This window comes from Tachyglossus aculeatus, chromosome 21 (assembly GCF_015852505.1).
Source record: "Tachyglossus aculeatus isolate mTacAcu1 chromosome 21, mTacAcu1.pri, whole genome shotgun sequence".
NCBI classification, from domain to species: Eukaryota; Metazoa; Chordata; class Mammalia; order Monotremata; family Tachyglossidae; genus Tachyglossus; species Tachyglossus aculeatus.
In genome coordinates this window covers 4,365,920-4,378,380 of record NC_052086.1, presented here as the reverse complement: position 1 = coordinate 4,378,380, position 12,461 = coordinate 4,365,920, and the positions used below count along the sequence as shown (strand labels likewise).

Sequence of the window (12,461 nt, the reverse complement as noted above, 5' to 3'; positions counted from 1 at the left end):
AACTAATGTCACCTTCCACTTTGAACTGTAATTGGAATAGTTTCGGGGAGATTTATCCCTGGTAGTGAACAGACTAAGCCCCCAGTTTAAAAATCAGCCTTCCCTTTCACACCGGCTTTTCTCATCTACAACGTCACCTCGGCCAATGCGGGCGTGTGATTCTCTCCTCTCAGACACGTCCCGTGCCTACCTCCCTTCTGCTGTCCTAAACGCTGTGTTTGGGCCAAGATAATTCGGTTGAACCCAGTCCCCATCCCACAGGGGGTTCCTGATCTAAGGGGGAGGGAGAACAGGTATTTCATCCCCATTTCACGGAAGAGGAGACAGAAGCCCAGAGAAGTGAAGTCATTGACTCAAGGTCACACAGCAGGCAAGTGGCAGAGCTGAGATTAGAACCCAGATCCCCTGACTTCTGGACTCGGGCTCTTTCCACTAGGCCGCACTGCTTCTCACGCATGAGGCAGAGGAACATCTCACCCGTCATCCTTAGCCAGCGGCTCCATCAGGATAAGCGCTCAATAAACACAATTGAATGAATGAATGGTCATTTCCACCTTCAGGTACCAGAAAACGTTGAGATGCCACGTAGCCTGGTGGCTAGAGCCCGGGCCTGGGTGTCAGAAGGGTCAGGGTTCTAATACCAGCTTAGCCGCTTGTCCACCGTGTGACCCTGGGCAAGTCACTTCTCTTCGCTGAGCCCCAGTGACCTCATCTGTAAAATGGGGATTAAGATTACAAGCCCCACAAGAAACATGGACCTAAACATCTCATATCTACCCCAGTGCTTAGTATAGCATCTAGCATCTAACATATAGTAAGCACTTAATAAATACCATTTAAAAAACCCACAATGAATTTCCCTTCCAGTGACGTAGCCGGGGACTTAAAAACAGTTGAGCATCTTTCCTGAATTAACGCATTTCCTCCTATTGGCTACTCTCTTCTTCTTCTTCCTGACAGGATATTAACCACACTCCAGAAATCAGCTCAGCACCTGCTCTGGTGAAGAGATGACCTCACTCTCCACCAATCGGACGCCTCCTCTCAACAGGAACCCGCTGACCGAGGTCCACTGTGGCATCCCTTCAACGTCAAAGATAACGCCACAGTCCAGACGGTGAGATCCGGGCTTACGTTTTATCTCCAATCCTCTTCCCTTTTCCTCCTCTCCGTGGCCCGTTCCCCGCCCCGCTTGGCTCCCCGGAAGTTAACCAGACCGGCCCAGGACTCCCATCCCGGCTAACAAGGAAATCCGGAGCTCCAGTTGGGTTTACAGCGGGTGGCCTGCCTTCTATCCAGTTAATAGCTGACTGGCGAGCTATAAATAGCCCGCTGCACTGTGTAGTCCCAGAGACCACAGTTGCAGCTAGCCTTGTAGCTTTAGTTAGCGTTAGTGTGGCCACTAACGTCCAGGGCTTCCTGGGGCCTCTAATAAGGTTCATCCAACTTCCGCTTCCTAACATTTTCCACTTGCCATTGCCAAGATCTTCCAGCTACATGATTCTACCTCGACCGCCGGTATTTTGGAGGTGAGGATGCAGACGAACACAGGCACACAAACACAAATGCTCACACACACACACACACACACACACACACACACACACACACACACACACACACACAGAGTTCCCTTGAAGGTAGCAGCATCAATGACTTAAAAAGCCAAGTTTGCCCCAGTCAACAGCGATGGCAGTCGCCCACGGGGAGTGTTTTTTATGTGTGCTTTTATGATATTTCTTATATGCTTACCATGTGTCGGACGCTGTGCTAAGTGCTGGGGTGGATACAAGCTAATCAGGTTGGACACAGACCCTGTGCCCCCCAGGGGGCTCACCGTCTTCATCCCCATTTTCTAGATGAGAGAATTGAGGCCCAGAGAAATGAAGTGACTCATCCGAGGTCACCCAGCGGTCAAGGGGCAGAACCTGGATTGGAACCCAGGTCTTCCTGACCCCCAGGCCCGGGCTCTAATAATAATGATGGTATTTGTTAGGTGCCTACTACGTGCCAAGCACTGTTCTAAGCGCTGGGGTAGATATAAAGTAATCAGGTTGTCTCAAGCGGGGCTCACAGGCTTAATCCTCATTTTAACAGATGAGGTAACTGAGGCACAGAGAGAAGTGAAGTGACTTGCCCAAAGTCACACAGCTGACAAGTAGCGGAGTCGGGATTACAACCCATGACCTCTGATTCCCAAGCCCGTGCTCGTTCCACTGAGCCACGGCCTAGAGCCACTGGGCCACGCTGCTTTTGACGGATGGGACCCCCCGACGGCCATGGTGACCACAGCCGGGCCGCAGCGCCTGGGCCCCGAGGGTGGGGGCCTCAGTAGCCACCACAGTCTTCCCCACCAGGGAAGCCCCTTCAGGCTTCCCGCTGGGCCTGTCCACCTTGCGGAATGTTGTTCTTTCCCAAGCGCTTAGTACAGTGCATTGCAAACAGTAGGTGTTCAAAAGTACTCTTGACTGATTCCCATCCAGATGGCAAAGTTCCAGAAAAATCAGCTGGAGCAACACAAAATCTCCAGGACAATCGATTCAAAAGCTAAATCCAAGAGGTGTAATCAAAGTAAAGCATGGACCACTTAAAAAGAACCCTGCCTGTCCCATGAAGACCTAACCAGAAAAGAAATACTGCTGTAGACGCGGGTAAAAAAAGAGCAATAGTTATTTGAAAGCCAATTTCTAGAGAGAATAAACATCTAAACGACAACGTGATTTCATTATTCATGAGAATTTCTTCAAGCTACAGCTTGCGTAGACAGTGGAGAAGCAGCTTGGCCTAGTGGCTAGAGCCCGGGCCCGGGAGTCAGGAGGGCCTGGGTTCTAATCCCAGCTCTGCCACTTGTCTGCTGTGTGACCTTGGGCAAGTCGCTTCGCTTCTCTGGGCCTCAGTTCCAGCATCTGTTAAACGGGGATTAAGACTGTGAACCCCACGTGGGACAGGGCCTGCGTCCAACCTGATTATCTTCCATCTACCCTAGCGCTTTGAACAGTGCTCGACACATAGTCAATGCTTAACAAAGACCATCATCATTGAAACGAACCAAGATGTAAGTCCCTTATGACGAAGGAGAACGTGGGCCGCAATTCCACCTGATTTTCCCAGCTGGTCAACGGGAAATGAACAGCTGTGGCCTCATTAAGACAGAGGGCCCCGTAGCTGCCTTCTCTCCCACACTCAGAGCGACCTTCAGGCGCTAAGCAAGTAGAACCATCACCTCAGAAAGTTCCCGCAGACAGGCCTCGGGGCACCTACTACAGCCAGCAGCACCGCCCGGCCCTACGTAAGGATGGTGGCCACCCGGTCCTAATCAAAGACGGTGGCCAACTAGCCCTATTCAAAGATGGTGGAAGGATGGAAAGCCCCTGTTTGTGAGGAGTAGGTCGGGGTCCCAGAGCCAAGCCACGCCGGATGATCAGTTGAAGGGGGGCTGAAGAGGAGGGGGGGGTGGTTAATAATAATAATGATGGTATTTGTTAAGCACTTACTACAAGCAAAACACTGTTCTAAGCGCTGGGGCTGATACAAGGTAATCAGGTTGTCCTACGTGGGGCTCACAGCCTAAATCCCCATTTTTCAGATGAGGTAACTGAGGCACAGAGAAGTTAAGTGACTTGCCCTAAATCACGGCTGATAAGCGGCAGAACTGGGATTAGAACCCACGATCTCTGACTCCCAAGCCCGGGCTCTTTCCACTGAGCCACGCTGCTTCTCTTAAGCAACTGCAGAGAAATTCTCTTCCACCGGACACTGCGAATGGCATCATTCGGTGACAAGCGTGATGTGCGGAACTTGGAGGGGAGCAGGGGTCGCCCTTCGGACCCAACATGAGTGCAGGGGGGGCGGGGGGTGACACGATCTCCCAAGTGTCATTCATTCAATCGTATTTATTGAGCGCTTACTGTGTTCAAAGCACTGTACTGAACGCTGGGAAGAGTACAATATAACATCAAACAGACACATTCCCTGCCCACAACAAGCTCCAGTTTAGAGGGTCAAAATCAAATTTTCCAAGCAAAAACAAAAGCATCATTTGACCAAATACTCACTTCTATATCTCGCTGATATGACAGAATTAACAATAATGCTCTTACTGTGTCAAGGCAGGAGCCAATTTGGTGTCAGGGTGAGACGGCACTTATGTCCATATCTGTAATTTATTACGTCTATTTACGTCTGACTCCCCCTCTAGACTGTCAGCTTGTTGCGGGCAGGGAAATTGCCTGGTTATTGTTCTATTGTCCTCTCCCAAGCGCTTAGTACAGTGTTCTGCACACTGTAAGTGCTCAATAAATGACTGAATGAACAAAGGGTGAGGATACCCTCAACCAGGCCTCTGCCCTGTGGGGGGGGGGGGGGGGGGGGGGCGGGCAGTTGGAGAGACAATAGGATCTCTAATCTGGCAACCTTGCTAATATTACAGGGATTAATCAAGAGTTCACAGTTCCGAAAGACAGTCTGTTTGTTTGTTTATTTTTACAGTATTTGTGAAGGCACTGTACTAAGCACTCATCAGGCTCATCAGGTTGGCATGGCCCCTGTCAACCGCCCACCACGCCCCCCACCTCCCCCCGCCGGCTCAGGATCACAATCTTAATTCCCATTTTCCAGATGAGGTAACTGAGGCAAGAGAAGTGAAGGGACTTGCCTAAGGTCTCAAAGCAGACAAGTGGTGGAGATGGGATTTGAACCCTGGCCCGTTTTCTGGCCACTAAAGCCACACTGTTTCTCTGGGCTTCATGTGGCTCATCTCAAAGGTATTTATTGAGTGCTTCTTGGGGGCAAAACACTGTTCTAAGTGTCTGGGAGAGTACAAAACAACAGAATTGGTAGACACGTTCCCTGCCCACAACGAGGTTAGAGTCTAAAGGGGGAGTTCAGTCTACAGTCTCCTGCAAACTCACCCCAGCAGATAGCTTGCCCCCATTTTACAGATGCGGAAACTGCAGCCTACAGTAGTGAAGTGACTATTTAACGGGGAAACAGGGTGGCCCGGCGGGTAGAACCCATGCCTGGGAGTCAGAAGCATCTGGGCTGTCATCCCGGTTCTACCACTTGCCTGCCGTGTGATTATGGGCAAATCCTCAAGCGCTTAGTACAGTGCTCTGCACACAGTAAGCGCTCAATAAATACGACTGAATGAATGAAGTCCCTTCACTTCTCTGTGCTTCAGTTCCCTCATCTGGAAAATGGGGATGAAGACTGTGAGCCTCATGTGGGACAGGGACTGTGTCCAACCTGACATCCTCATAACCACCCCAGAACTCAGTACAGTGCTTGGCACATAGTAAGCCCCTAAGAGATACCATATTATTATTATTATGAGGAGCAGCATGGCCTAGTGGCAATTGCATGGGCTTGGGAGTCAAAGGATGTGGGTTCTAACCCCACCTGTGCCACCTGTCTGCTGTGTGACCTTGGGCAAGTCGCCCCCTCATCTGTAAAATGGGGATTAAGACTGTGAGTCCCATGTGGGACAACCTGATGACCTTGTATAATAATAATAATAATAATAATAAAGATGGTATTTGTTAATCAATCAATCAATCAATCAATCGTATTTATTGAGCGCTTACTGTGTGCAGAGCACTGTACTAAGCGCTTGGGATGTACAAGCTGGCAACATATAGAGACAGTCCCTACCCAACAGTGGGCTCACAGTCTAGAAGAGGGAGACAGAGAACAAAACCAAACATACTAACAAAATAAAATGAATAGAATAGATAGGTACAGGTAAAATAAATAAATAGAGTAATAAATATGTACAAACATATATACATATATACAGGTGCTGTGGGTAAGGGAAGGAGGTAAGATGTGGGGGATGGAGAGGGGGTCGAGGGGGAGAGGAAGGAAGGGGCTCAGTCTGGGAAGGCCTCCTGGAGGAGGTGAGCTCTCAGTAGGGCCTTGAAGGGAGGAAGAGAGCTAGCTTGGTGGATGGGCAGAGGGAGGGCATTCCAGGCCCGGGGGAGGACGTGGGCCGGGGTCGACAGAAGGGCTGAGTAGGTGCGAATGAGGCTGTCGTTACTGTAACTTGTTGATAACAAGGGCCTTTTTCCCGCGGTGGGGGCCGGGGAGGGGGAGAATCAGTCAGGACCGGACCCGAAAGGGGGGTTGGGGGGCACTATTAGGAAGGTCGCTTTAGTGGGGGGGAGGTGGAAGCAGGGGGTGTCTATGGCGGCGCTTAGAGGAGAGGATACTTCCGGGAGCAGCCAGGGCCACGAGGTGTCATGGCGGGCGGGCCTCTCGGTAAGGGAGTCCAAGTTGTTAAGTGCTTACTATGTGCCAAGCACTGTTCTAAGGGCTGGGATGGATACGAGGTGATCAGGTTGTCCCACGTGGGGCTCACAGTCTTCATCCCCATTTGACAGATGAGGGAACTGAGGCCCAGAGAAGCGAAGTGACTTGCCCAAGGTCACACAGCTGATAAGTGGCGGAGCCGGGATTAAAACCCATGACCCCTAATTCCCAAGCCCGGGCTCTTTCCACTGAGCCACGCTGCTTCTCTACCCCTTGGATCTACCCCTAGTGCTTAGAACAGTGCTTGGCATATAGTAAGCGCTTAACAGATACTATAATTATTATTATTCTCTGTGCCTCAGTTACCTCATCTGTAAAATGGGTATGAAGACTGTGAGCCCCACGTAGGACAAGGACTGTGACCAACCTGAATAGCTCGAATCTACCCCAGCAGTTAGTACAGTGCCTGGAACGTAGTAAGCACTTAACAAATACATATTAGAAAAAAATAACAAGTATCTAAAGGCCTCAGAGGCCGCCCCATCCAAAGTAAATAAGGCGCTGCTCACCTCAACTCCTCCTTCCTGCCCCCTCAGCCTTCCCTGGGCCTCACCCCTTCCCCGGCTTTTCAGCAGCTGGAATTCTCACGGTCAGTTCACATATCCCCTTCCCTGGGGTCAAGGTCTGTTCACGGTTCCGAAATCACTAACCCAGGCCTTCGGTCAGCTGCGTCCTTCTTTCCTCCACTCTGGAAATTATTTCTGTGTCTCGTCTCCCTGGCAAGACTGTCAGATCCCTCTACTATCTCCTCCCAGGGGCTTAGCACAGTGTCCTGCACACAGTAAATGGTAAAATCCACGAGGACAGAGATCAGATCTTCAATCTCTATTGCATTCTCCCAAGCCCTTAACAGGCATTCAGATAAGACTGACAGATTTTCCACATTTCAGGGGTCAGCAGGGAATCCAAAGGACGTGGTCCTCAACACAGTGGAGCAGAATAAGCGCTTAATAAATGCCCTCATTAATCCTGGGGTGAAGAGAAGGAGCCCTTTTCCTTTTTTACGGTATTTATTATTAATAATAATAATTGCAGTATTTGTTAAGCACTTACTGCGTGCCAGACACTGTACCAAGCGCCGGGGTGGAGTCGAGATAATTGGGTTGGACACGGTCCCTGCCCCACACTGGGCTCACAGTCTTAATCCCCATTTTGCAGACGAGGTAATTGAGGCCCAGAGAAGTTCAGTGACTTGCCCAGGGTCACAAAGCACGCAAGTGGTAGAGCTGGGATCAGAATCCAGGTCCTTCTGACTCCCATTACGAGGTGCCCCAACCAGGGGCAGGTTTCGGCACACACCCCATTCCAGACGGGAGGACAATCCAGAACTCCCGGGCCTCCCCCGGAGACCGGCCGGGATCAGAAGGGAGCGGAGGCCGTTCCCAATCCTTCCGGGAGGGAGGAGGCTGTTAAGAGTATCACATTTGGCTACGTTCATACAGTAGGGGAAATAATCCAATTCATTGAGTGCCTCCTGAGAGCAATGTGAAGCGCTTGGGAAGGTTCAATGAGGCCCAGTGGAAAGAGCCCAGGACTGGAGAGCCAAGAGGCCCCCGGTTCTCATTCCGGCTCTGCCACTGACTGGCTGCGTCACCTTGGTCAAGTCACTTCACTTTCAGTTTCCACTTCGGGATAATCAATCACATTTATTGAGTGCTTATTATGTGCCGAGCACTGCTCGAAGCACTTAGAGGAATAAGATACCGGCTCTCTCTTTTGGACCGTGAACCCTGTCCGTCCGTCTGACCTCTTTTTTTCGCTTCATTTCACAGCACTTAGGGAAGCAGTGTGGTCTAGTGGTGAACTGCACAGGCCTGGGAGTGAGAGGATGTGGGTTTTAATCCCGGCTCCTCCATTTGTCTGCTTTGTGACCTTGGGCAAATCACTTCACTTCTCTGGGCCTCAGTCATCTCAACTGTAAAATGGGGATTAATGGGGATTAACAACCTCGTTGTGGGCAGGGAATGTGTCCATTATAGGGTACTCTCCCAAGCATTTAGCATAGTGCTCTGCACACAGTAAGCACTCAATAAACTCAATTGATTGAACCACCCCGGCACTTAGTACAGTGCCTGGACACACAGTAAGCACTTAAATACCATTTTTTTAAAATCCCGAGTCCTTGTCCTTGGGCAAGTCATACATACTTGCTAAATGCCTACTATATGCCAGGCACTGGACTAAGTACCGAGACAACCTGGTTGGGCACAGTCCCTGTTCCACACGGGGCTCACTGTCTAAAACAGAGAACTGAATCCCCATTTGACAGATGAGGTGACTGAGGCCCAGAGAAACCAAGAGACATGCTCAGGGCAAGCAGAGAAGTGGCAGAGCCTGGATTAAAACCCAGATCCTCTGACTCTCAGGCCCGGGCTCTCTCTGCTACCATCATCCAACTACCCCGGCACTTGGCCCATAGTAAGCGCTTCATAAATACAATTCCCACAGGACCATGAGACACGGGGAGTTTATGCTCCGACAGGGGAGACGTGACGGAGAGAAAAGACACCCGACCGGTGGAATCAGCGGAATCCAAGGTAACAAATACGTATTTAAGGACCGGAAGTGCGCGAGAGTATGTACGGGTGATGCCTGCCTGACACTCGGTCTCCTGGCAACCCCATCACAGGCCGCCGTAGGTACCGCTCCCACCTCCTCGGCCATCCTTCCCGACCAGCTGGTCTACCTCTGTGCCGACAGGCCCGGCGATGAGGTTGAGTCCATCGGGGACACACTGGTCCCAGCTGAACAGTCGGGCCAATTATCTGGCCATCACAGGTCTTGGAACAGCTCCGCCTTTCAGGCTCGAAAGGGTGTTTTCCCCCCAGGAGGACTCTTCTCGTTTTCCCCTTCTTCAGGCTCACCACCAATCCCTCCCCCGACCTCCTCTCTGCCCACGGACCAATGTGATCTGACCACCTCCTTGGACCCCCCCACCACCAACCCCCATTTCTTCCGAGACCATCGGAAGGAGGAAAACAAAATATCCACTGCAGATCGGACCATAAACAGACGTCACGCGGTTCTTGAGTTTAATGACTGTTGCTACGGTGACGGAGAGTCGCCGTTAGGCCCTCTCCCCATAAAATGAAGGCTGCTGGAGCCACCAGAAGGGGTGGACCGGCCCTTTGCGGAGCCAACCAACGGGGCAGGTGATGCCAGCATCCGGGCCGGACTGGCCTTCCCCAGCCCTGAGGGGGAGGAGGGAAGATGGGCAATTATCGGAGGGTGAGGGGGTATATTTGGGCAGGATAGATGGTCAACCTGGATCGCGGGGTGCAAGTGTGGAAGGAAAAGCTGGGGGTTTCTGGGAAATTCAAACTCAGTGGATCCTTGGGCCTCGAGCCCCAAGGGCCGTGGCCCATCCGACTACCCTGTAATCCACCCCAGTGCTTGACACAGTGCTTGATGCATAGCAAGCGCTTAATAATCACCACTGGTATCATTCATGTCTGGCTAATCCCAGTCCCACAGCACTTACCTCTATATCTGTAATCTATTTACTTGTATTAATGTCCGTCTCCCCCCTAGATTGGAAGCTAACGGTGGGCAGGGAATGTGTCTGTTTTATTGTTCTCTCCCAAATGCTTAGTACAGTGCTCTGCACACAGTAAGTGCTCAGTAAATATGACTAATTGCAGAATCTGCTCCCCATTGCCATCGATACCTTGGGGTCGTCCAGGCTACTCCAACCTGCACCCCCGGGGCAGCCCCGAGAACTTGCAACAAACCCAGAAATCCCGGAACCGCCTCCTGCCCCTGTCAAGAATCAACAGTGTCACCGGCCACACCACTGGAATACAATAATCATACTTACTCTGTGCCCAGCACTGGGCTAAGCATTAAAATCAAACCAGAATAATCGAAATGGACACAGCCCCTAGCCCACAAGAGGCTCACAGTTTTGTGGGTTGGCGGGGGTTGGTATTTGTTCAGTGCCCGGACACTGAACTAAGTGCCGGGGAAGATACAAGCTAATCAAGTCGGACACTGTCCCTGTCCCATGTGGGGCTCACACTCTTAATCCCCATTTTACAGATGAGGGAACTAAGCCCCAAAGAGGTGAAATGATCCGCTCAAGGTCACCCAGCAGACAATCGGCGGAGCCAGGATCCTTCTGACTCCTAGGCCTGTGCTCTAGCCACCAGGACACACTGCTCCTCTAGTCTCCAAGACTATCCCAGTGTAAGCGGTTGGGAGAGCAAGTGTCTTATCCCCATTTTACATATGGGGAAAGCGAAGCCCAGAAAAATCAACATCCCCCACAGCAGGCGAGTGGCGGAGCCGGAATTAGAACCCGGGTCTCCTGACTCCCAGCCCCCCATTCTCTCCGCTAGGCCACTCTGCCTCCCTAAGGGGCCCATGGAGGGGTTCGACATTTAGACGGCGGAGAGTCCGATGGGGACTCGGCCCATTTGAGGCTGTGAGAGACTCCTGCCCAAACCTAAGGGCTTTGATCTCTCTCCCCCTCTAGCCTGGAACCTAGTTATTGTCAAGGAATCTGTCCCCTAATTCTGTGGTAGTGGACTCTCCCAAGAGCTTAGTACAATGCCCTGCACGTACCGAGCGCCCCGCCCGACAGCACATACTAAGTGCCCAGTGCCCACAGCACTCATATACTTATCTGTAATTTATTTATATTGATGTCTGTCTCCCCCTCTAGACCTTATGCTCACTGTGGGCAGGGAATGTGTGATATATTGCCCTCTCCCAAGCACTTAGTACGGTGCTCTGCACATAGATAAATACGATAAAGACGACTGAATAGAATGAATACCGTTGATTAAGGGACTACGTAAGAGCCTTGAGGACCGGGAATTGTCTTTCTCCCCTCTACTGTGCTCTCCCATCTCTCAGTTGGGTGCTCTGCACCTTACCTGGCTCACTACTGTTGCTGCCCGGCTCATGTGAACTAGGCTACACTGACCCGGCTCCCGCCAGACCCTGCCGTCCATTTTGCCACGGTACATCCAACAGCGGTGTTTACTGAGCCCTTACTCCGTGCAGAGCACTGCGCTAAGCACTTGGGTGAGAAGCAGCACGACCTAGTGGAAAAAGCCGGGGTTTGGGAGTCAGAGGCCGTGGATTCTAATCCTGCCTCTGCCACATATCAGCTGTGGGACTTTGGGCAAGTCACTTCACTGGGCCTCAGTCATCTCATCTGTAAAATGGGGATGAAGACTGTGAGCCCCACGGGGGACAAACTGATTACTTTGTATCTACCCCAGTGTTTAGAAAGGTGCTTGGCACATAGTAAGCGCTTAATAAACACCCTCATTATTATTATAATTTTTATGCTACAGTTGGCAGGCACAGTCCCCGCCCTTCCTGCAGATGTTCAGCTGGGATGGGATGCCCGCAGCCTAAGAGTTGGAGCTCCCCGCTCCGAGGGATCACATCTCCTCCAAGGGGCCTTCCATGATTGAGCCCTCCTTTCTTATTCTCCCAGTCCTACTTGCTCCCTTTCTTCATCCCCCCTCCCAGCCCCACACCCCTTCTTTCCACATCCATCATTTATTTTTATAGCCCGTCTCCCCCTCTAGACCGTCAGCTCATTGTGAACAGGGAATGTGTCTGTTGATTGCTATAATGTCCTTCCCCAGGCGCTTAGTACAGTGCTCCGCACATAGTAAGTGCTCAGTCAATAGGATTGACAGGAAGGAAGGAGAGCAGCGGGCGCTTGGGCTGAATGAAGGCCTTGGCCTGTGCCCCCGCCCCCCCCCACCTTCAGTGTGGCAAAGTGGAAAGAGCCAGGGCTTGGGAGTCAGAGGTCACAGGTTCTAATCGCGGCTCCGCCACTTGTCAACTGTGTGACTGGACAAGTCAATTCACTTCTCTGTGCCTCAGTTCCCTCATCTGTCAAATGGGGATGAAGACTGTGAGCCCCACGTGGGACAACCTGATCACCTTGTGTCCTCCCCAGCGCTTAGAACAGTGCTTTGCACACAGTAAGCGCTTCACAGCTGCCATCATTATTATTACTATTACTATTATTATTATTATTCCCCAGAGGAGGCCAAGGCCGCCCAGGCGATGCCTGTGTGGCCTTGGCATGCTGTGCCCGGGCAGGCTGACCACCGGCTGACACACGCGTGTGTCCCGGGGTCCCCTGAGGAGGGGAACGGGGGGAGTAGCCCCCCGCAGGGCCTAAAGCA

The 12,461-nt window shown here is 51.6% G+C and overlaps 1 protein-coding gene across 1 annotated transcript in view; it reads right to left on the bottom strand.

Moving 5' to 3' along the window:
* The window catches only part of SGSM1 (small G protein signaling modulator 1), a 36,517-nt gene extending 34,236 nt beyond the window's left edge, over nt 1-2,281 (bottom strand). Inside the window, exons 1-2 of the mRNA XM_038762377.1 lie at nt 2,276-2,281; nt 995-1,207 (exon numbers count right to left, since the gene is read on the bottom strand). Of these exons, the coding sequence (XP_038618305.1) occupies nt 995-1,207; nt 2,276-2,281 (219 nt within the window). The remainder of the gene's footprint in view (nt 1-994; nt 1,208-2,275) is intronic.
* Nucleotides 2,282-12,461: the final 10,180 nt, after the last annotated feature.